Raw genomic sequence first — 23409 nt, 5'->3', positions numbered from 1 at the left:
CCGCCTGTCTGCACCGGGTCTCGGAGTAGAAAACCCGCTGCTTCTCACAGGGCAGCAGAGAAGACCCAGCACGGACGCTCAGCTCTGTGGCTCGAGCCACAGAAGACACGGGCGCTGTGGTCTGACCTCGGGTGTTGGGTGTCTCAGTGCCACTGAGCCTCCATCTCAGGCCCTCCGGCGCCCCGCCCGGCCGCCCTGTGTGGTGAGGTGTGGACGTGGTGGACGTGCAGACAAGCCCCGCCGGAGGGCTCTTCCCCGGCTCCCGGGCTCTGCTGGGGTGCGCTCGGCGCCTGGTTGGAAACCCATCTGCGACACGCAGCGCGCACAGTGGGTTTGCACTGGATGCGTGAGGAGCGGCGTGGCCGTGGGCGCTGCAGGCTGGAGCCCAGTGTGGGCAGAGGGCGCGGGTCTGACGGGAAAGGTGACACACACACACAGGGAAGCGCAGCTCAGAGGGTGCAGAGAATCTACTTGAGGCCACACGGGAGGGGACAGGGGGCTCGCCCAGGAGAGGGCAGTGGAGACGGAGCAGGTCCTTTTCTCTCTGTCCCCAGACTCCACCACGAGGAGCTCTCGGAGCCACCTGGCGGGCGGAGGAGCACCTGCTGCAGCTCGGGGTCCCTCGGCTCCCACGGCTCCCAGGCAGCGGGTGCTACTGCAGGGAGCCCGGGAGGGTGCTGAGCACGCGGGCGGCCTCGGCGGCCGCGGGCGGGGAGCTGAAGGAGCTGGTCTGGTTCTGCTGCTGGGCGCGGAGTGGAGGCGGCACCGAGGAGCTTTTGATGTGGAGGACCCTGGTGTCCATCACCTGGCAGTCGATCTGCATCATCACCTCGTAGTCCTGCCCGTTGATCACGTTCTCTGTGGAGGGAAACAACAGGTGAGCCACAGCCGGACCCAGCGAGACACAAAGGAGCGCAGGGCGCGAGCCCTCACCTCTGAGGCCCAGCGGCACCGGTCACCGAGCTGCGACACTGCCTGGGGCCTGCATGGAATGGCCTGGTTCCGGGTACAAGCAGACCATTTCCGGTGGGGACTTCAGGGCCTTGTAGGTTAAGTACAGGCTGTTGCAGGGGGAAACGGGAAAGCCACACACACATCTGCACGTGTGGGGAGACCACTCGTCAGGAGTCAAATGCGCAGGCGCTGCCACCGCCACGCTCCCTTCCAAAGGGGACGGGAGCTGCTCCTCTCGGGGAGGGGCCCACGCACCTCCTCATCCGGACCGAGGACCACGGTCTAAGGCAGGGTCCTCACACTGCGCCCGCGGCCACAGGCAAATACAAATACTGCATTTGTTCCCGTTTTGTTTTTTTACTTCAAAATAAGGTATGTGACGTGTGCATAGGAATTTGTCCATAGTTTTTTTTTAAACTATAGCCGGCCCTCCAGCGTCTGAGGGACAGTGAACTGGCCCCGTTTAAAAAATTTGAGGACCCCTGGTCTAACGAGTAGTGGGCGACGTGGCTTCTCCACCGTGAGGATGACGGACAGACATGCGCCCCTGCCCAGCTGGCCGGCCCAGCGCCTGAGGGGCTGTGTCAACCTGGACAAGCACTGGGCGGCCACGTGGCTCCTCGTCTGCATTTCCATCTGCGAATCCAGAGCTGGGGCGGGGGCGGGGGGGATCGTCCTGTGAGCCTTTGCAGGGAGAGCACACGGGGCACGGGTTTCAGACACTAAATACGTGGGCTCCGCGGGACCAGAAGGGAAGTAAAGTAGATTCTTTCTCCTCCGCTACGTCCTCTACTGTGGCCTGTGCTGCCCAGGGCGACACGTCAGCAGGGAGAAAGCCTGTCTGCCTCTGAGCGTCAGCGTGGGCTCCTGGAACCAGGGTCCTCGGAAGGGTCTTGTGTGCGGCTCTGGGAGCCCGCACTCCCTGAGCTGCAGGTGCAGTTCTGTGAGAGGCCCCCATCATCTCAGGGGGCCCGCACCCCCAAATGTTAAAAACTAATCAGATCTCATCATCCACAACTTGGGTCTTGAGCAGATGCTCGTTTAAAGCTGACGGAAGACATCATTCCTCCACTTTATGGGTTGGTTATCTGTTCCAATTTTTAAAATAGTCCCACGGCCGATGAATTCCAAGTCTCGCACAGCTTCTTGTTAGTCCGGGCTCTGCTGGCAGCTGCTCTTGGGGCGAGCCAGCCTTTCCCCACCTTCAGAGGATGCAACCCCGAACGCCTGTAAGTGAGCTAGGTTTCCTAGCAAAGTGTTTCTTCCCCAAAAAGGAGGAGATGAAAGAAAGACAAGCTGCTGATGTGCTTGTAGTCACTTAATTCAGGACATGTGACGGTTCAATTTCCAGGCGCCACACGGTCATCTCCCTTTAGAACCACGGCCCCTCCCATTTTATTCTATTTCATTATTACCTTTTTATAATCCTCACCCAAGGATATTTTCCCATTGGTTTTTAGAGAGAATGGAAGGGAGGGAGAAAGACACACAGAGAGACATTGATGTGAAAGAGACACATCAATTGGTTGCCTCCCTCACGCGCCCTGACCAGGGCTAGGGATGGAGCCTGTAATGGAGGTCCGTGCCCTTGACTGAAATTGAACCCAGGAACCTTCAGTCCTTGGATCGACGCTAAGCCAAACCCACTAGGGTGCCCCTCCCATTTTAGAAAAACTGAAGTTGTGTATGTGTGTGCGTGCATGTGTGTGTGTGCGTGTGCATGTGTGTGCATGCATGTGTGTGTGTGTGCATGTGCACGCACTGGAACACAGGTGACCTGATGATGGAAACACATGGATGAGAGGTGTGTCACACACTAATTTTACTGCTTCTGCATGGCCTCGAACCCAGACAACTGCTTCAGAGCCAGGCGGCACCCGTCCAGGCCGTGCCTGCGGAAGTCACTGGAGCCGTGTGCCCACCACGGTGTGAACGGGCGACCAGAGCTCTTTAGTACCTTAAATATCAAGAGAGATGGCGAACCGGAACAACAGCTCAGATGCTTTGAGGAAAATGAAAGCTGCAACGATTCCAAACCCAGGAGTCCCAGCTGTGGCCGGTGGCCAGGAGGAGGCTGGGCTGGGACAGTGGCTGCTTGGAGACGGGCTCCATGCTTAGCTCCTTCCTGAAGGCAGCGCTTCAGGGCCAAGGCAGCCATCGGGGTTACGCGGAGGAGAGGGAGGACGTGTCCGCCTTGAGCTGAGTCCAGGAGCCCCTTCTGGACAAGCTGGACCCTCGGCTAGGAGAAGCCCCGTTAGCCAGCGCCTCCAGGACCGCAGCGGCAGGGCTCAGCCTCCCGCAGGACTCTGACCGACGGGTGTGCCAGCTGCACCCCTGGACAGGCGGGCGGACCAGCTTCTTGCAGCTCTTCCTTCCTCAAGGGCTCTGGCACGGCTAACACCACCCAGGCTGGCGGGACGGCATTTCCGAGTGTCGCCTCTGGCCTGGGCCTCAGTGGGAGCAGAGGCGTCCAAGCAGCACTGACAGGGACAAGGACCTGCGGCTCTGGTGGCTCAGGCAAGACAGGGTGGGGGCAGGCGTCGGTGCCCCACCAACCAGAGAAAACGCCAACGCTGGAGGCTCCTGCAGGAGTGTGAGGGCCGACGGGAGACTGGCTGCTCTGTGGACGGGACGAAAGGACAGTGGCCGCTGGAACAGCGCAAGCAGAAGGAAGAGAACGGAGTGAAGGGAGAGGCTGACGCGCCCCTCTCCTGAACGGCAGGCCTCCGGGTGAGCAGGGTGACCCCGAGTTGGGAGAGGAGGAGACAGGAGCGCCGCTTAGGAGCCTCCGGCAACTGGAAGGAAGGGTGTGTGACCCGAGGGCACAAGGGCGCCCACGCCGTACACCGACGCTGAGATGACCACACTCGCCCCAGGGCCCTGACCACAGCAGAGCTAACGTGCAGGGAGTTCTGGGAAGCAACAAGGCTCCCTGTGCTTTGGAACCAACAGGGCCCCGAGCTGAGCCCCGCGAGAGGACGTCGCTGTGTGTGTGAGGCCGGCGTGGGCAGTGACCGGCGGAGGGGTCTGTGCCCATGCCCAGCAAGGTGTGTGGGGGAAATGGAAAAACCAGGCCCCAAAAGGGTAGGGAAGGGGGACAAAGCCGCAGGAGGGCCAGGAGGAGGGTCCGTCCTGCTGTTCTCCCTCCTGCTCTGCAGGGCCCAGGGAGTCCTCTCCAATGAAGAACCCATGAACCACTCCCGGCGCATTTCAAGGCCCACCTCCGAGACCCTCCCCGAGGAGCCAGGCGGTCTCTTCCGCAGGGCGCTCCCCCGAGGGCCGCTAAGAGTTGGCTCCTTGAGGAAACAGCTGGCGTGTCTCGGGTGTCAAACGGGAACCTCCCCATCAGCCGGGAAGAATGTTAGCGAGTCATGCTGCTCGTGGCAACGGAACCTTCTGGAGACCCAGGGAGCTCCTAGCAACCAGCACATCTGCCTCTACCAGAAGGAGTTACAGCTGGAGCCTCTGACGGGGAGGCGGGCGGAGGTGTCACCCGTGTCCCTGTAAGACCGACCAGGCTCGCTCCATGCTCATGGCAGCGGGGGTCAGGTCCGAGAGCTTCCGCCGTTAGAAGATGGTAAAGACTTCACACACAGGAGTGCGGCCCCGCACACAGGGTAAAACCACCGAGCCTGGTGCTTTGGCTGGGGCTCAAGCCTAGAGATGGCCCACTTTCCTGCGTCTCATAACTAAGCCGCTGGCACCAGGGCCCATGGAAACTGGATCAACGTTCAGAAGCACGTCCCTACCAAACCCCAAACCACCCCCTGCCGGCAGAGGACAGCCCGAACCTCAGAAAGCGGCTGGGCAGGAAGGTGGTCTCTGGGGAGAAGGCGGGTGGGACTGTCAGGGAACCTGGGGCAGCGCGGACGGAGGCCCCGGGGAGCCCGAGCAGCCCGCACGGCCTTTCCTCTCCGGACGGGTTCTCCCCGCCCGCGTCGGTACCGCGTGTCCTCAGTGAGAGCCCTGCTCGTGGAGCCACCACACGGGACCGGGTGAGGGCGGGCGTGGCTGGCTTAGGCCTTCAATATTCCTAAAAGACGCCGCCTTTCCCAGGGTTTTCTAGAAAGCAAGACTTTAGAACAAGGAGGCTTGGCCCCTCCCCGCCCCTCCTCGGGCGGCTGAGCCTGTTACTTACGCCATGAGCTCCCCCACAGGACGCCCCTGCCTGCACTGCCGGGCACGGTGTCGCCATGACAGGGCCGCCAGGCTCACCTTGACCCGCTTTCCATGCGGGGACTCACTGCTGCCTCGCAGCCCGGCTGTCAGCGAGCAGGGCGCCTGCGCCTGCGGTCAGCCCGGCTCGGATGTCACGCGGCAGCCGCCACGCGCCGGCCCCGAGATGGCAATGCCGCCGATCAAGGCCAGCTACGGAAACGGGGCAGCACGGTCTTGGCGACATTTAAGTGTGACGGGAACAAAGAGAGAGACAACCACCGAGTGGACGGGGCGTGCCCTCTGGGCGGAGCCTGCACCTGAGACCCCAGCCCAGCGCAGAGCACAACCCGCACCGCATGTGGGACCTGGAGCCCGAGGCCCAGCGAGGCCCGCCCGGTGCTGAGCCGCTGACACTACCAGCCGCTACCGGCTGTTCGAAGCCACTCGGTTTGGGGTGATTTGCTGCAGCTCGATCACTAATACACTGAGCTGCCCGAACATTGTAATGAGCAGTGGGTCGGCTAAACAGTGGCCTAGCCAAAAGAATTTAAAGCGTCTGATGTGTACATTTAATCATGTTGTAATAAGCAAGTTTACCTTTACAATATTTCTTAAAGTGTGACTAATACTACAATTGGTTCAAAAGAGCCAGTTCAAAGGGTTGTAGCAGCAAGAAGATTTGGTCAAAAGCTCAGAAATTCCAGTGTCAACGAGGCAGAGCTCTGACAGAGGGAATGGCTGGTCCCAGCGGGTCCGAGGACACCTGGGGACGGTGCCTGGTGAGGAGCGAAGCTGTAAAATGATCCTATTTTTGAGAGATGACAGTGGGATATAAACACACAAGATGAAACGGAAACACTGGGCAAGGACACACGCACGGGCACCACCTACTGTGCTTCCTGGCTTGGCCCTGCCCTTCACGCCGTTCCTCGCCATGTCGGAGGGCCACGGGACCGCCAATAGGAGGCCAAGACAGCAGCACAGTGCGTGGCCACGGAAAACCACCCACACGTGGTTCCTCTAGCAATTACTATTTCCTGTTATGTCTTAGACCAGCCGTGGGCAAACTACGGCCCGGCCCGTTTGAAATGAATAAAACTAAAAAAAAAAAAGACCGTACCCTTTTATGGAATGATGTTTACTTTGAATTTATATTAGTTCACACAAACACTCCATCCATGCTTTTGTTCCGGCCCTCCGGTCCAGTTTAAGAACCCACTGTGGCCCTCGAGTCAAAAAGTTTGCCCACCCCTGCAGACTCTAGCCCTACTTTCAAAGAATTTCACATTACTTCACAACTCGAGGCACTGAGAAAATTTAGCAGAAAGTTCCAGAAACCGAAATTTCACCTGAGGTGAGGATAAGACTTGTCAGGGGAGAGAAAAGACAAACCCAAAACAGAACATTTGCAAGGCATATACTTGAGAAGGAGCTTGTCTCTACAGCACACAGAGGACTCCTATGGCCCAATCGCAGGCCACAGGCACATTTCTAAATGGGCAAACGCGCGGCAACAGCTCTCCAAAGATGTGCAAGGAGCCGGGCACCGGGGAGAGCCAGCATCCTGAGCCCAAGGTAAGACACGAACCAGGACCAGCTCGGACGCAGCCCCTCCGCCCGGGACGCTGTGGTCAGGACGGACAGTGGTCAGTCAGTGCTGCTCGGACGTGGAGAACACGGGACTTCGACACAAGTGCTGGGACGCACAAGGTGCAGCTTGCATTTATTGACTGATTCATGTTATTTATTTCAAACGCACAATTGACTACCTTTCCCATCAATGAATCAACTGAATTGAAACAGGAAAACAGCTGACCAGTGAATAGAGAATGTCTCCAAAATTCTCTACTTCATAACCAATGTGAAGAATCTCGTATTCCAGAGAGAAAAAACTGTTTTTTAAAGAGACAAATTATCATAAATGCAATTTAATCCGCAAATGTTAAATAAGGTTTGTTATGGCTTAAAATCTTCTTGAGAAATAGATTGAAACAGGAACTTAAAACAGCTCTCATAAAAGCAGACGCCAAGAACAGCAATGACGAACCCCACTGGCATTTCCCCTGCTGCAGCCGCGCTCCCCGCACCGCGTGGGAAAATGCGCTGTTTCGCACTCTCTCTGCGCTGGCGTGGGCGGCAGCTCTCTGGGTTCGTGGGAGTTTACTGTCATCAGAAACCAAGGTCATCATCTATCTTCTTTCCGAAACACACAGTTTAAAGACATGCTGCCAGCCCGCGTGTAAGGTCAGGGCTTCCGAGCCATGCCCGCCTCTCCCAGGGAGCGTCCGCTGAGCTGAGCTGTGTGCGCCGGATTCCTGCGCGAGCCCGTCAGAGAACGCGGCACTCGGTCCAGGACACACCGTGCTTCCCCGCCCCGCTGCCAAGAGCCACAGACTCTCCCTCTGAAACTTCCTTGGACTCTGTCCCTTCCTCTCCGTTCCAGGCCTGCAATGACCTCACCCGCTGCTGCCACGTCTCCCCGCTCACGCCTGCAGCTGCCAGGCTCTGGTCTTCCTCCGGCTCATCTTCCCTCCCGACCTCAGCCAGATCAACAGTCTGTTACCAGAGCTGCCACGGTGCTGTTTTGTTTAACAGGCTAAACTCACTCCCCGAGCTCACCGAAGGGCCTAAGCCCCCCGGCTGCACCCTCTGCACGCCTGGTTTGTTCCTCTCCACCACGGTCCTTTCCGCGGTCTCGCCCAGACCCCATGCTCGGCCCAGCTCAGGGCTCATGGTGTGTGGCAAGCAGCAGCTGCGCATCCACCGCCTGGCACCGTCATCTCCATCCTAAGAGGGCTCCATGCCTTTTGCACATCACAACATGCCCAGTTCAGTAAGACAGAACATTCCTGAGCCTCCCTTGAGCTGAGCGTAAGCAGTTTACGTCCAATGAGACATAAGCAGAAGTCTGCTAGAAATTTCTGGAAAAGGTTACTTTCCTGACAGATGCCATGCCTCACCCCCTTTCTGTCTAAAATACAGATATGAGGCTTGAGCTGCAGCAGTCACTTTGGCATCAGCCGGGAATGGCCGCCACAAGGGCAGCAGCCTTGGTCCTGGCTGGCATCCTTAAATCGCTGCGTCGTAGCAGCACAGCGCTGGCTCACTGCATGGACGTCTCAACATACAGGGGATGAATCCAGGGCACTTCCGCCAGGAAACAGCAAGGCTTTCCCTTACGTGTAGCTGAACTCAATCCTTATGCAAATATCTTATCCTCTCCTCATCCTTACACTCTTAGATTTCCTTTACAGTCAACGTTCATCTCCCAGCGTACCAACTGACATTGACATGACCACCAAGATTCTGTCATCGATCACATTCTTCTCATTTTTTTGGTTAATCCTCACCTGAGGATTTTTCCATTGATTTTTAGAGAGAATGGAAGGAAGGGAGACAGAGAGAAAAATCTGTAATAAAAGGGTAATATGCAAATCGACCAAACGACCCAACAGCAGAACGACCATCCAGATGACTTTTCAGACGACCACGCAATGACACGCACTGGCGCAAGGCCAGCCAAGGTGGGTGCGATGTGATTCGTCAGGGGGCCCCATCACCCCATGACCGCCCCGCAGAGGGAGGCCCAGGCCACTGGCCAGTGACGCTGTGGCGGGGGCAGCCAGCAATCGCCCTGCAGAGGGAACCCAGGCCAGCCAAGTGATCGCACCCTATGCCTGTCACCCGCAGAGGGAGGCGACCAGTGGCGGGGGGCGGGGGGGGGGGGCAGCTGCCGGGGGAAGGAACGCCCCGTTAGGCCCTCATTGCCAGCCAGGCCCAGGCTGAGGGCCACCGCCCCCCACCCCACCTCCATGCACACATTCCATGCACCAGGCCCCTACTATAGATAAAAGAGAGACACAAATTGGCTGCCTCCTCCACGTGCCTGACCAGGCCAGGGATCGAACCTGCAACTGAGGCATGCGCCCTTCAGTCCACAGGCCAGTGTTCTATCCCCTGGGCAAAGCCGGTAGGTCCTGTTCTCCAAATGTCTGATCCTATACCAAAAGCATCGGGTTTATAACTACCAGGGCTGAACTGATCTCTCTTTTAAAAGCCAAGCAGTGCACTGTTTCTGGAGTAGAACTAAACCATCACTGAGGGCCCAGGCCCACCTGGTAATTCAGCCTCCATGAGGCTGAGCCACAGGACCTAAGGACCAAGCCAAGTTTAACCCCAATTCTACAGACACCCAGTCAGACTCTGCCCCTAGAGCAGTGATGGCGAACCTTTTGAGCTCGGCGTGTCAGCATTTTGAAAACCCTAACTTAACTCTGGTGCCGTGTCACATATAGAAATGTTTTGATATCTGCAACCATAGTAAAACAAAGACTTATATTTTTTTATATTTATTTTATATATTTAAATGCCATTTAACAAAGAAAAATCAACCAAAAAAATGAGTTCACGTGTCACCTCTGATACGCGTGTCATAGGTTCGCCATCACTGCCCTAGAGACTCTCTTCTCCCGGAAAACTGCCGCCGGCACTCAGGCCCTGCGTGCCCGTCAGTGGGTGTGGGTGCTGCGTTGCGTGCATAGCTACACATAGTTAACAGAGCGGGTGTCTTTGGAGAGAAAACTTCTTTTTCTCAGATGACTACTGACCTTTCTCCTTTTCAGTGTGGGGATTTTCCTACTGCCTTTGGCCGAGCGTCAGAACTCTGGCCGCTACCCCATCTGCAATAACAAACTAAAGCACGGTTTCGGGAGAAGGTTCCATTCACTCGACGGTGTGGATGCAGTTACACGACATTGAGATGGAATGCACTTCAATGAAAACACAGCGCTGTGCCTACGCTTAGGAAGCAGCGGACCTGCAGGCCTTTAGGAGGAACGGGTTTGTAAGGGCAAAGGCACGTCAGGCACAAGCCTCCGGCCCCAGCAGGGCCGGTTCCGCTCTCTGACCACTCGGCCCGCGCTGCCGCCCGGCGTAGCCTCTCCCACTAACCAGGCGCTCCACTGCTCAGAAGTTCTCTGTCTTCACGTGGAAATGACTTGGAGACTGAAGGTAACTGCTGTGTAGCCTTGAAGTCGTTCGCTCACCTACTTGGGCCTTAGTAACGACCGGGTGGACCCCCCGCACCTCGCTTTATTTACTCCCCGGGCCGCCTGCTGCGCACGCAGGCACATGTGGGAAGAGCAGCTGCTGTCGGTGCCCCGGCCTGACGGGGGGCTCCACACAGGAGCTGCCATTTAAAAGCTCCTCCAGGCTCTGTTTTGCTGAGTTATTCATCAAGACTGAAAGGAAAAGAGCAGTTTGGACCAGTGATGGCGAACCTTTTGAGCTCGGCGTGGCAGCATTTTGAAAAACCCTAACTTAACTCTGGTGCCGTGTCACATATAGAAATTTTTTGATATTTGCAACCTTAGTAAAACAAAGATTTATATTTTTGATATTTATTTTATATATTTAAATGCCATTTAACAAAGAAAAATCAACCAGAAAAATGAGTTCGCGTGTCACCTCTGACACACGTGTCATAGGTTCGCCATCACTGGTTTAGACTCCATCAGACAAAGAAAGACCTCCTTGCAGCTCACTAACCTGTTCTCAATCCTCTTATGACACAAGGAAATTAAATAATACAGAGAATGCAGAAGGAAGAACAGTTAATTACAAACCTACACAAGAGAGCGGAGTGGTGTGACTCGTGTTTTCTCATGGCATTAGCTTCACAACCATGTCCTACTCTCTATCTAGCTACCTCTTCTGTAGACACCTTCCCAGCTCAAAGCCCGACACTGACCTGGGAATCGAATTTACTTCGCTAAAACGGGAAGGTCAAGTCCCTCTTCCCAAATAGCCTCTCGAGGGTCCTACACGCAGCAGCTACTCAATAAAATCTGACTTCACCTCCTCCGCCACCCTCTCCAAATTCTATAGGCTCCCCTACGTCAGAGGGGGGCAAACCCACAACTCGCTTCTTTCCAAGTCACGTGGGACTTTTAACTCAAAAACGGCAGAAAAGATACTGTAGTCACCTGTGCCCAGTCCGCCCACGGCTCGGGGTGAACCGCTGGTTCCAGAGCTGCCTCCCGCGGGCTGCTCTGTCGTCGGTGCTGACCAGACTCTCTGGGCCTATCCTGTCCTCTCCAGACCGTAAGTGACGTAATTTACATCATAAAGCATCACGCTCATACGCCTCACAAGCCAGACCTCCCTCTGGGGCTCGGAGCGTTCTGTGTCAGCTCTCACATGGGTTTTCCTTTAAGAGCAATTCTGGGAAGGACATTAACCATTTCAGTTCACCCTTCACTGTGAATTTCCAACCCCAGCAACGCGGTGAGAGAAAGGCAGCCGGGCACACAGGCCCATGACTTCACGTTCGCAAAGATGAGGCGGAACCGTGCTTGCCAACTATTTTAATCACGTAAAGAATTAAAATAGCAAAATCTTCAAGTGACCACCAAGTAATGACCGAGTGAGGTTTACCCTCCTCCTGTCCCTCCACAACGCTGCCCGCCGGAGCCAAGCCCGGATGCCGCGGCGCCCCCAGGACTGGCGCAGCCGTACAGCGGGGACCCAGCGCACAAGGCCCACCTGAGTCTGCAATATCCGCACGAGATTGTCTTTAACGACGTAATTGATGGGAACGTATTTTATACGTGTGTGTAGCCCTGGCTCCTGCTACACGTGTTGTGTAAATGGCAGCGGTCACTCTGAGCTTCGATGTCTCACCTGTGACGTGGAGACACAGAGCGGACGGACAGCAGCATGCCATCCGGGAGCCACAGCCACGTCTGGGAGAAGGGACATCAGACACACCTGGAGGGCACAGGACATCTGTGCAGCAACGCGGTCACGCCACAAGCGGGTGGTGGCATCCCAGCTGCTCACGTGGGTCAGAACCCCCCACGGCTCGCACAGAGCACCCTGGGGGCTCACCATGTGCGAGCCGGCACCTCGCGTGGGACTAAAGCACAGTCTGTCACCAGAGCAAGGGGCTGTCTAGGAGCAGGGCCCGCGGAGGCGTGACACGCGGAGGCCACGCAGGACCTGCCTGGCCCGTGAACCCTCCCCAAAGCCAGGAGAGAATGCGGGCGGATGTGAACTGGACGATGACGGCGCAGTAAGCTGTGCTGTGTCAGCATTAGGCTTTCTAAAGGGCGGCCATGCTGCTGTGCGGATGTAGGACGGTATCCCTTTCTGGGAGACACATGTCCATGTGTTTAGGGGGTCAAGTGTCAGAATGTCTGTAATTTACTCTCAGTGGTTAAAAACACATGAGTGTTGAGAGAGAAGCAGGTAAAGATGAAGCAAATGTGGAGAAATGTTAACAAGAGTAAGTCCAGGTGGAGGGCCTGCAGATATCACTCTACTCGTCTTCCAACTGTTCTGTCGATTTGAAATTTTTAAAAATAAAAACTGGAGGACTGACAGAAGGAATCCTCGACCGTGCCAACCTGCTGAGGGCAGGTGAAGGACACAGACGTGGCCTCTGGCTTTGGCAAGAAACTAGCCAGCAGTGACCCCTTTGTGGGAGCATTTTGGGGGAATGGAGGGTAAACGCAGAGCGGAGTGGGCTGGGCAGGAGGGCAGCAAAGGGGGCGATGCAGGCAAGCGGCTCCTCGAGGCTCCGCTGGGCTGCGCAGAGGAGAAAGGCCGGCGCCAGTGCCCCCGCAGAGCCGAGTGACGCCGACGGTCCCGCAGGGGCCAGGATGCTGGGCCCGCAGGAAGGAGTCTCCACAGAGGATGGCGGTGATGACGGCAGCCTGTAACCTGGAAGCAGCCGGCACTGCCGACGCCGTCACTCACTGAGCTCTCACAGCAGCTGGGCCGGCGGGCAGAGTCCCCGCCAGCAGCAGGGAGGCTGTGGTGCAGATGAGGGCATCGGCGGGGCGGGGGGGGGGGGGGGGGGGGAGGGTAGATGAGGAGAGAAGGAGGGGATTTACAGGCAGGACTGGGTGCTCCTTGGGTTAAGGGTCATGGACCAGAAGTGACTCTAGCAATTTCCAGCCGCAGAAAGGATGGCTGGTGGGACCTAAGAGAAAAGGAGCCTGCGGGTGGGGGGCAGGAGGGACATGGAGTCCAGCTGGTAAGGAGGCGTGTGTGGAGGCGCCCGAGGGTGCAATGGACACAGAAAAGGTGGAAGGGTCAGAGGACAGAGGTCATGAGGTCAGGAATAGCTGGAGGGGTAGCAGGGAGAGAGAAGGAGCAATCTGAGTGGAGATGGTCAAGGCAGTGCGTTCCTGGGGGCCCTGGGCGCCGATGCAGAGCGAACGGCGAGTCCTCCACGTGGCACAGAGCCGCCCAAGCCTGGGGTGAGCAGGGCGGGCAGAGCACCGCCACCAGGAAGGTCCGGGGGAGGTCACACACGGAAGGCCGTGCGGGGCCGTGGGGAGGGCGGGGCTAACCGGAGGCTGCAGTGGGCAGGACACTGGCCTCCCTCCGCGGCTCAGGGACCTCGATGGAAGAAAGTCCGGCTCTAAGGTGAGAAGCAGCCTTGGTCAGAGTGAGAGGGACACGTGGTGTGCACGCAGCCAGCAATCCTGCCTGGGAATCTTAATGTGCTTAGTAGTTTACTATGTCCTAAAGCACAGACCATTTACAAAGAAATCCAAACCAGATTAAAAAGGAAATGATCCTCCAACGATTATACTTTCAAACCCATGAAAGGCTCATTTTCAAAATGAGTCCCCCGGCCAGACACACAGCAGCGTCGGAGTTTTCCGGGCGCACAGCCGCAGGGAGCCCAGCCAGCACCACAGGCCCGTGCGCTGCTTGGTAGCGGGTGAGGACGCCAGCCTTTTTGAGCACAACCTGGCCACACGGGAAGGGAAGCCGGGCGCCTCTGGGGTGAGAATGAGGGCACTTCTTCCTCAGCTACTGCAGGAGCGACACGCCCGCTAACAGAGGAGACGCTCAGAGCTGCGCCTTTCCTGAAGGGCAGGCTCCCGAGGCCGCTCTCCATGTCTCTGTCAGAGCGAGCAGACGGTGGAGCCCTTATTTACGTCTATCAAGGTGGCCCTCACATGTGTAGTGAGCTCTGTATGCAGCTCACTGAAAACGCACAGCTCTCCAGAGCAGGGTCCTCAAACTGCGGCCCGCGGGCCACATGCGGCCGCCGAAAACATTGATCCGGCCCGCCGGGTGTTTTTGCCACCGCTGTGTGCATAGGAATTTGTTCATAGTTTTTTTTTTTAACTATAGTCCGGCCCTCCAACGGTCTGAGGGACAGGGAACTGGCCCGTTTAAAAAGTTTGAGGACCCCTGCTCTAGAGTCTTACATGTACAGTCAACATCTAAGACGTGTCCCTGAGACTAAATTTCGCTGCGCTTTATCTGGAGCCCTGATGTGCTGTTAGCTGTATTTGACGGTTTCACCAGGACCATCAGGAAGAGAGGCCTGGTCAGCCCCCGGCTCACTCCCGGCCTCCTCAGCCCAGGGGCCTCCTGCACTGGCACCGCGCCCAGGCCTGCGGCGGTGCTGCCCACCACTGTCCCTGGAGCCCAGCACGATGTGTGTGAGAAGCAGGGTCAGCGGCGCACTCCCTCCCGCACAGCACCCCGGCACAGGAGGAAACAGTCCTCTTCCGTGAAGAGCCAGCTGAAGTCATCTCCCCTTCACGCAATTTTTCTCGTGCGTTTTCTATTCCTGTGGGACTTCCGTTCTGGAGTGCGATGTCTGTCTTATTTTCCCTTCTCGAGTATAATAAGCAAGCACACGCCGCCTCACCATCTTTGGATGGTCCTAAAGTGCTTCAGTGTGACGTGTTTTATTTAATACCTAGCCCCAGAGAACAAAATGCAGCATAATGCTATCAATACCCAATTCATCAGTGTCAGACTGACTACACACAGGCTCCCAAGGTTTGGTGCACAGTCACACCACCATTCACGGAACGCGGGTCGCTGCTCTAGTTCCCAACCCCACTTGCCAGCCCCGCTCACAGCCTCTTACTCGGCACGCACCCCAGAGAGGCCCGGCCACAGGTTTACGGCAGTTAAGACGCTGACTTTTCCAAGTTGACAAATAAAAGAGAATGAATTTTTCTATTTAAAATACAGTAATTTAAAAAGTAACTTCAAATCTTTTCATTTTTAAAAGGAGTATAAAATTTTAAAAATAGTATTTTGTCAAAATAGTGGGAAATGTTTCAAAATTAATGCATGGATATATACCAACCAACTGAACCTTTTAAATTTAGTTAATTCAGAGAATCGCAGTTAAACAAAGCAATCTCGTTCGTAAACCAAAAGGTCACCTTACCGTTGATGTTTATTGCTGGCAATACAATGGACATCTTTGGTCTGGTGGTCTTGTTATGGGTGGTCGCTGGTAGCAGCAGGTGGTCCTGAGATTGACAGAGAACAATCTGTTAAACGTAACAATTGGCTTAGCTCGGGAACAGGCCATAGCCAGCGTGTCTAAGACCCCAGTGTTCAGTGGGATCATAAAAAACGGCAATTTTTAGTTGAATTTGGCCTAGAGTTATCTATCCAACAGAGTCATTTTCAAACTTTTTTTAAAGAAGAGAAACATTTTCCCCCAAAAAGCTTCTGTTCCCAAATTAACACCACACACGAGAGCCGGAAGCAGGGCCGCGGCCTGGCCAGGCTGCTCGGCCTCCTCTGTCCCGCTGAAGTGGCCACAGCTGCGCACATTCTCCGTGAGGTCCATATGGACTACAGATACATAGTTCTTGCTCTTAAAAAGCATACAGTTTAGTAGGAGAGTTTAAAAAATTAAGGACGCATGTCGAGCACAATTAAATGTAATCCTGCCAGCTTCTGACGATCCAGGTGGACTGCTAGCTGAGGGTTCTGGTTCCCAACCACACGGATACGGGAAGCAAGAGCAAGCCAGGAGGAGTGTGACTTCTAAAGGTTACAAGGTATGTACCTCTGTCGGTATTCCACGGTGGATTATGACCTACTAGAGGCCCCGAGCACCGGTGGGGTCCTTCGGCCTGGCCTGCGGGGATCGGGCTGAAACCGGCAGTCCAACATCCCCCGAGGGATCCCGGATTGCAAGAGGGAGCAGGCCAGGCAGAGGGTCCCCACTGGTGCACGAATCCACGTACTGGGCCTCTAGTATGCATATAAGATCTTTGGTTAATCTCTCCTGCCCTCCATCTTTCCCCTTCCCCTGAGATTCATCAGTCTGTTCCATGTTTCCATGCCTGTGCGTTAAGCGTCTGCTCCCTGGTGGTCAGTGCATGTCATAGCTACCGGTCGAACAGTCCAATGGTCAGACGGTCGGTCGCTTAGGCATATAATACACACACACACACACACACACACACACACACACACACACACATACACGAGCAGTGGTTCTCAACCTGTGGGTCGCGACCCCTTTGGGGGTTGAATGACTCTTTCACAGGGGTCACCTAAGACCATTGGAAAACACATATATTATTAAATACTAGGGGGCCGGTGCACGAAATTCGTGCACTGGGTGTGTGTGCGGAGGGGAGTGTCCCTCAGCCCAGCCTGCCCCCTCTCACATACTGGGAGCCCTCAGGCGTTGACCCCCATCACCCTCCAATCGCAGGATCGGCCCCTTGCCCAGGCCTGATGCCTCGGCCAGAGGCGTAGACCCCCATCACCCTCTGATCGCCTGATCGGCCCCTTGCTCAGGCCTGACGCCTCCGCCAGAGGTGTCAGGCTTGGACAGGGCACCCCCATCTCCCCCTGATCACTGGCTCTGGCCCCCGCCCAGGCCTGAGGCCTCTGGCCCAGGAATCATGCCTGGGCAGGGGACCCCCATCTCCCTCTGATCGCTTGCTCCACCCCCCGCATAAGCCTGACGCCTCTGACCCAGGCTTCAGGCCTGGGCAAGGGGACCATCATATCCCCCCAATCCCCGGCTCTGCCCCCCACCCAGGCCTGATGCCTCGGCCAGAGGAGTTGACCCTCATCACCCTCCGATCACCAATCACCGGATCGGCCCCTTGCCCAGGCCTGAGGCCTCCGGCAGAGGTGTCAGGCCTGGGCAGGGGACCCCCAGCTCCCCGCGGTTGCAGGCTCTGCCCCTGCCCAGGCCTAACGCCTCTGGCCTAGGCGTCCGGCTCAGGCAGCGGGGACCCGCAGCTGCAGCGGCCCCGCGATCGTGGGCTCCGCTTTAGGCCCAGGCAAGGGACCCCTAGCTCCCGGGACTGCCAGCTTCGACCGTGCCCAGCTCCCATCGCTGGCTCCACCCCTACTTCCTGCTATCACTGACCAGGGCGGCAAAGGCGCCTGATTCTCCGATCATGGCTGGGGGGCAGGGCAAAGGCGGCCCCAGGGCTGCCTTTGCCCTGCCCCCCAGCTCTTAACTCCCCCCTCCGATCACTGTCAGTGGCAGGGGGCTTCTTCCTGCTTTCCCTTTCACCTCCCTGCATTGTGCCTACATATGCAAATTAACCGCCATCTTGTTGGAAGTTAACTGCCAATCTTAGTTGGCAGTTAATTTGCATATAGCCCTGATTAGCCAATGAAAAGGGTAGCTCGTACGCCAATTACCATTGTTCTCTTTTATTAGATAGGATTGTTTTTGTGATTAGTCAGTATGCTTTAATTATGTTCAATCTGTAACAATGAAAATACATCCTGCATATCAGATATTTACATTACAATTCATAACAGTAGCAAAATTATAGTTATGAAGTAGCAACGAAAATAATTTTATGGTTGGGGGTCACCACAACATGAGAAACTGTATTAAAGGGTCGCGGCATTAGGAAGGTTGAGAACCACTGCATTAGAGGCCTGGTGCATGAAATTCGTGCACTGGAGTAGGGGGGTCTCTCAGCCCAGCCTGCGCCCTCTCACAGTCCGGGAGCCCTCGGGGGATGTCCAACTTATGGCTTAGGCCCGCTCCTAAACCGTCAGTCGGACATCCTTAGTGCTGCCACGGAAGTGGGAGAGGCTCCCGCCACCACCACTGCACTCACCAGCCGTGAGCCTGAGTAGCGCTCCCCCTGTGGGAGCACACTGACCACCAGGGGGTAATTCCTGCATTGAGCGTCTGCCCCCTGGTGGTCAGTGCACATCATAGCGACCGGTTGTTCTGATGTTTGGTCAATTTGCATATTAGCCTTTTATTATATAGGATAGATGACTTGGATATTAACTACTGTTTTCAATAACTCCCTTTTCCTAGCAAAAACAGGAATTGTCACAGAACAAAGAAAAAGACAAAAACGTACATTCGTGTTTCCATTTGAGGGAGCAAGCTAACCCGAGGCGAAGCAGAAGTGTGAATTTAACTCTGGCTTTCTTGTTCCTTTGTTCATCTGTCTCATCATTCACTCAACATACTCCTCTAAGAAAAGGGTCCTCAAAAAGCCAGCCGAGAGCAACAAAATTCAATGCAACTTAGTTCACAGTCAATGTGATTATGAAACGTAATTGCCACCAAAGCTAAGAAAAAGTCTAGAATGTGAACAAACTGAAGTTAATGTAATGTGAGCAGAACAACATAGAAAACACTTCTAGTAACTGCCTGCTTTGTCTACCTCGGGGTGACATCTCCCAGAGAACATGTTCTGTAAAGGGGGAGGAGTCCAGCAGCCCTGAGAATCCCAGGCTGCAGAAAGAGAGTTTTTTTAAACACATTGTTAGACACAGAGATCACAAGTTTCTGAGAGTATGATAACACATAATAGCCAAGAAAAAACCAAATTTGCTGATCTTCATGCCATGAAACTTACAAATACTATAATTAAAATGTTGCTTCGGGGTCCCCCAAAGTAAGGCCATGATAAAAATAAACACGTTTAGATGCCACTGGTCATGGGTGAAGGCCAGGCTCAGACCTCAGTCTGAATTTCCTGCTGCGATCTGGATGCCACCCTAAACTTTGTTTTTAAATTTCCTTTTCTGGACATAATATCTCCTACTTTCTCTCTTCACTGAATTTCGAACAAAGTAGTTACTTTTGCAGCAGAAAGCCAGAAGAACTTACAAAAAAGAAGAGTCACATACTGAATGCACAGATGTCATCACAGTTCCCCTGCCTGCCTCTCATTATTAAAGGCTTGTGAACTGGGAAGAAAGCCTGCATCAAAGTGCTCATTCCCAAGAGGCCTCGCGACAAGAACTGCAGGGGATTGAGCTGGTGTGCCACAAACTGTGATGGTGCTTATCTTACGGTAAAGTAGTTCACACGCACGAATGCACACACACGTGTGCACACATGCACACACAGCCCTGGACAGTGCAGCTGTTGTATTGAATGCCCATGTTCACTTCCTCAAATGGAATGTTCTTTGCCACAACCATGACTCTTGAGTCCTTTTCCTCTCCACTATGTTCACCTTACTCCTTTTCAGTGCCTCACTGAGCCCATCAGCGACATCTGCAGAAACAAAGGACTTCGTTTAACCTCTGCCCATTCGTTAAAGAGCTGGTGCGCAGGGACTGCCTGTACTCAGCACGCACCGCAGAGCCTGTTCCTGCCGAAGCTACAAGTCCAGGCTTCCATTCAGTGGGGGAAACAACGCTCACTGTGACAGAACCTGCCATTTGTGTTCCAGGTTTAGTTGGGCACAAAGCTACCCAGAACCCCGACCACATTCCCAGCCTCCTCTGAGGCGATTACAGGAGGCATCCTCCACCCACTTCTGCAGCTGAAAGGCAGGCGCTACCGCTAGCGCGGGCAGCCCTCTGGGACCACGAGGAGGGGCAGCGTGGCAGAAGGAACCACACATCCTGCCGATCGAAGCTGCCACAAGATCTCCGGGACCGACAATTATAATCTGCCTAAGACACTATTATTTTGGATTTTCTGTTCCTCGTAGCTACATCTACAGCTAATTATTAGTTGTATTAAAGATTTGCGAAACAGCACTAAAGGTATTTAGTCAAGAGGGGTTTCAATGAGGGTTCCTCGGAGACAGTTACTCTTTTTTAACTGCATAAAAAATTTTATTATTTAGCCTTCTTGATATACTCCCCTCCCGTTTTTACTTATTAAAGAACTTGCAGAGGAAATTAAATCCTGGAAAAGTAGAGATATCATTGGATGAATTTGAACGAAACTCTTAGCTTCCTATTAAGTCAGTTAAAATAATCCAGCTGCAATAAAGATGAAGCTACTTAAAAATAAAAAGGACAAGAGAAAAGAAGTTGCCATAGAGATAAATATGATGCATTCTGGCACTGTCACTCAGAACTATGTCACTCAGAAGGTGTTAAGACATCTTAGCAGATTCCGCAGAGCCGTGGCCAACTGAGGGCCAAGGCCTCTGCAGGGAGCGCCATGTGGACACAATCAAGGCCCTCCCGCAGGCCCTGCAGCCAGAGAGGCGCCGTGGGAAACACCCACACATTCCACCAGGGGAATGGAGCATCAGCTTTCCAACATTAGGCAATGCTGTGCCTGAGAAAATATGCTATTTTCCTCCAATTCTCCCAGTTCCCTCTTCCAGGCTCGCTGTTAGAAAAAGACAAACTGTTAGTGCGTAACAGCATCCCAGGCCGTTTCCTCTCTTTTTGGAGACCAATTTACCAAAAGAACAGAACCGCATCTTGCTCAGCTGGAAGGTGGGAGGGGAACTCACAAGGAAACTGAGGTCCTAGGAAGTGCTGTAAGTGTGGGTTCCATGTCGGGTAGAGTAGAAAAGGGCCCCATTTAAGCTGACTTGCTAGAGTAAATGGCCGTTTTGCCCCCAAAACTCACTGACCGACGCCCGCAGCACACTGTTCAGCTCATGAATGGATTTGTGTTTTTTCCAGAACTATTGCTATTTGTGTTTGTTAGTGTAATTGTGTAATTTAATAAAATATTACATAAACTGCTAAAATACAGTGTGAAAAGACACCAAGATTTAATAAAAGTGAACAGTTAAAATGTTTCTGTCATTGCAAGACTGGGAACCAAATCGTAGCCTTGTGCATTTAGAGTGCCGTCCAAGCATTCAGTTTTTGTTCTAATTTAGAGTCATAATTAAACCTGGAAATTATGGTTAATGCATTAAGCATCGTTTTTGTAGGAAAAGCAATAAGAAACTCTTGTGAAGAGGTATTAACCCTATACCACATTTGGCGAATGAATGCACATTCACATAATTAAACGAAACATGAAGATAGACACTCTGACCCTGTACTTCCTAGGACTTTGTTCAATAGCACGAGCCCCTTGCAGTTGCAGTTGCTGTGAGCTACAATGCAGAGCCGTTTCCCAGGCTGGACAGCGTGATGCAGGGAGGCGGGAGGCCCCCGGAACTCGCTGCCAGTCATGCTCGCTGGTGCCAGCAGCCAGCAGTCCAAAGAACGGCTTCTGAGGGAAAAGCATCCAACAGTCACTCCTGAAGAGCCGGGCCACATGAGGACTGTCAGGCGGACTGTTCACGAGATGCTTCATTTTAGAAATTCACTGTACTCGGGGCCACGGGCAGGAGGTGAACCTCCTGAAGGTTAAGTTGCATCCTCGACATGGTAGCCAATGAACCGCAGGCAGGCGGGCAGGGAGGCTGCAGAGAGCTGAGTCAACAAGCTCCCTCAGGAAGAGGTCACAGGAAATGCTTCAAGGGAAAAGTCAAATACAGATATCAAAGGGAATTGCTTTACTTTTTGTTGGAAAAAATGGGGGAAATGCTGGGTTGGAACAAAAAATAATTTTTTAAAGTTCTAGGCAGACGCTGTAGGAATGGGGTAAACCTGCCCAAGAGAAGCCTCAGATGTCGTGTATGTGTGTGCATGTGCATGTGTGTGTGCATGTGTGTACTGATGTGTGCTTGGGGCGTGCTGTGTGAGTGTATGTTTTGTACAGGTGTGTGTGTGTGTGTGTGTGTGTGTGTGTAAGCAGCACGGCAGCGAGGGAAGGGGCGTGGGAGACACTGTTCTAGCTGACGGCTTTGTATCGGTGGCCGCACAGCTTTCTGAAGGTGAGAAGACAGGTCCTCCCTGACCTCGGTTCTAAGTCCGCTCTCCTTGCAAGAGTCTCCAGGTCTGCCTTCCCCCCAGTCCCCACCCCCCCCCCCGCCCCAGCCCGTCCTCCCTAGAGAGCATGATCCTTTTCTTTCCAAAGCAACCTTGATCTTTTTGTTTCACACACAGAGACGGGGGGCTGTAAAATCTCCCTAAAGTACGTGTTAGGAAGGGTTGGTCCTGACAAGGCGAACTACCAAGTGGAAGTAAGTACATCCCTTACATTTCTTTTAATGTCCTGGTTAAAATGTCAGAGTAAATTAGTATAGAAATCAGTGGTTTCAAAAAGACTAAATAAAATAAAGGGATAACTATACCCTGGCGTTAATTCATTAAAAGGAACGCCAGTCCTAGCCGGTCTGGCTCAGTGGACAGTGTCGGCCTGTGGACCCAAAGTCTCCTGGGTTCAATTCCGGTCAAGGACACAGGCTCAGGTTGCAGGCTCGATTCCCAGTGGGAGGCGTGCAGGAGGCAGCCAATCAATGATTCTCTCTCATCATTGATGTGTCTATCTCTCTCTCTCCCTCTCCCTTCCTCTCTGAAATCAGTAAAAATATAAAAAATAATGATAATAATAATAAAAGGACACCAATCTGCCTCTTATAGAAACATATGTTAATGAAATGCTTAAATTAAGAGATCAAACAGCACTACTGTGAAATAATACTAAAAACTTCAAATTTATTTTCTAGGCAAAACTTTTAAATTAAATATTTTTCAATAAAGTGTAATGATTTCTGAGGTAGGAATAGAAGAACTAAAAGGAATGAGTAAAATAATATTTCTTTCTATGATAACTCACATAGCCTCTGCTTTTATCAAAGTTTTCATTTTTCAATTCTCAAATGTCATTTTTAATTTTCAAAGTTTTACATTTTCCGAGGGAGCTGGAGACGGTGGGTCCTGCACACACTTCGCAGCAGACACATGCCTCACAGTGCACAGGCCATGTCTCCGTGTGCCCTTACAAAGCAAAGGTTAGGAGATATTCTTTTAAGAAACTATTATTGTTTGCTTGCTTTAATCAAGGTGTTCTGATTTCATCTTGTTGCCAATGCTCTTAATCTTCTTTTTAAAATTATAAACAGAAATTACCAAAAAATTTACAGTTCTAAATAGTGTTTTTTGTTGTTTTTTTAATGATTTTTGTTTGTTTTTAATGTTTTTTGGAGAGAGGACGGAAGAGGGAGAGAAAGAAACAGGGAGAGAGAAACATCATTGACCAGCCGCCTCCCACATGCCCCCGACTGGAGATCAAGCCTGCATGCCAGGCACATGTCTCAACTGGGAATCGAATCAGTAATCTCTTGGTTCCTGGGTCGATGCTCAACCACTGAGCCACACTGGCAGGGCTCTAATTAATATTTTATTCTTCCTACCACAGTTTGGTCTTCAGATTGCTTTTAATGCGATGCAATAATGTGGAGTTTAAAT

General features: G+C 53.5%; 1 protein-coding gene across 4 annotated transcripts in view; it reads right to left on the bottom strand.

Annotated features, from left to right (window-relative positions):
* Positions 1-464: 464 nt before the first annotated feature.
* Positions 465-23409, bottom strand: part of ATF6 (activating transcription factor 6) — a 147140-nt gene continuing 124195 nt past the window's right edge. The window contains exons 15-16 of one of the 4 annotated variants that reach the window (XM_059674201.1): positions 15326-15410; positions 465-858 (exon numbers count right to left, since the gene is read on the bottom strand). In XM_059674201.1, the coding sequence (XP_059530184.1) occupies positions 653-858; positions 15326-15410 (291 nt within the window). In that variant the 3' untranslated portion in view covers positions 465-652. The remainder of the gene's footprint in view (positions 859-15325; positions 15411-23409) is intronic. The other 3 variants (XM_059674200.1, XM_059674199.1, XM_059674198.1) reach the window with 3 other exon arrangements.

The sequence above is a fragment of the Myotis daubentonii genome, chromosome 18 (genome assembly GCF_963259705.1).
Source record: "Myotis daubentonii chromosome 18, mMyoDau2.1, whole genome shotgun sequence".
Classification (NCBI taxonomy): Eukaryota; Metazoa; Chordata; class Mammalia; order Chiroptera; family Vespertilionidae; genus Myotis; species Myotis daubentonii.
This window is presented reverse-complemented; position numbering and strand designations above follow the sequence as displayed.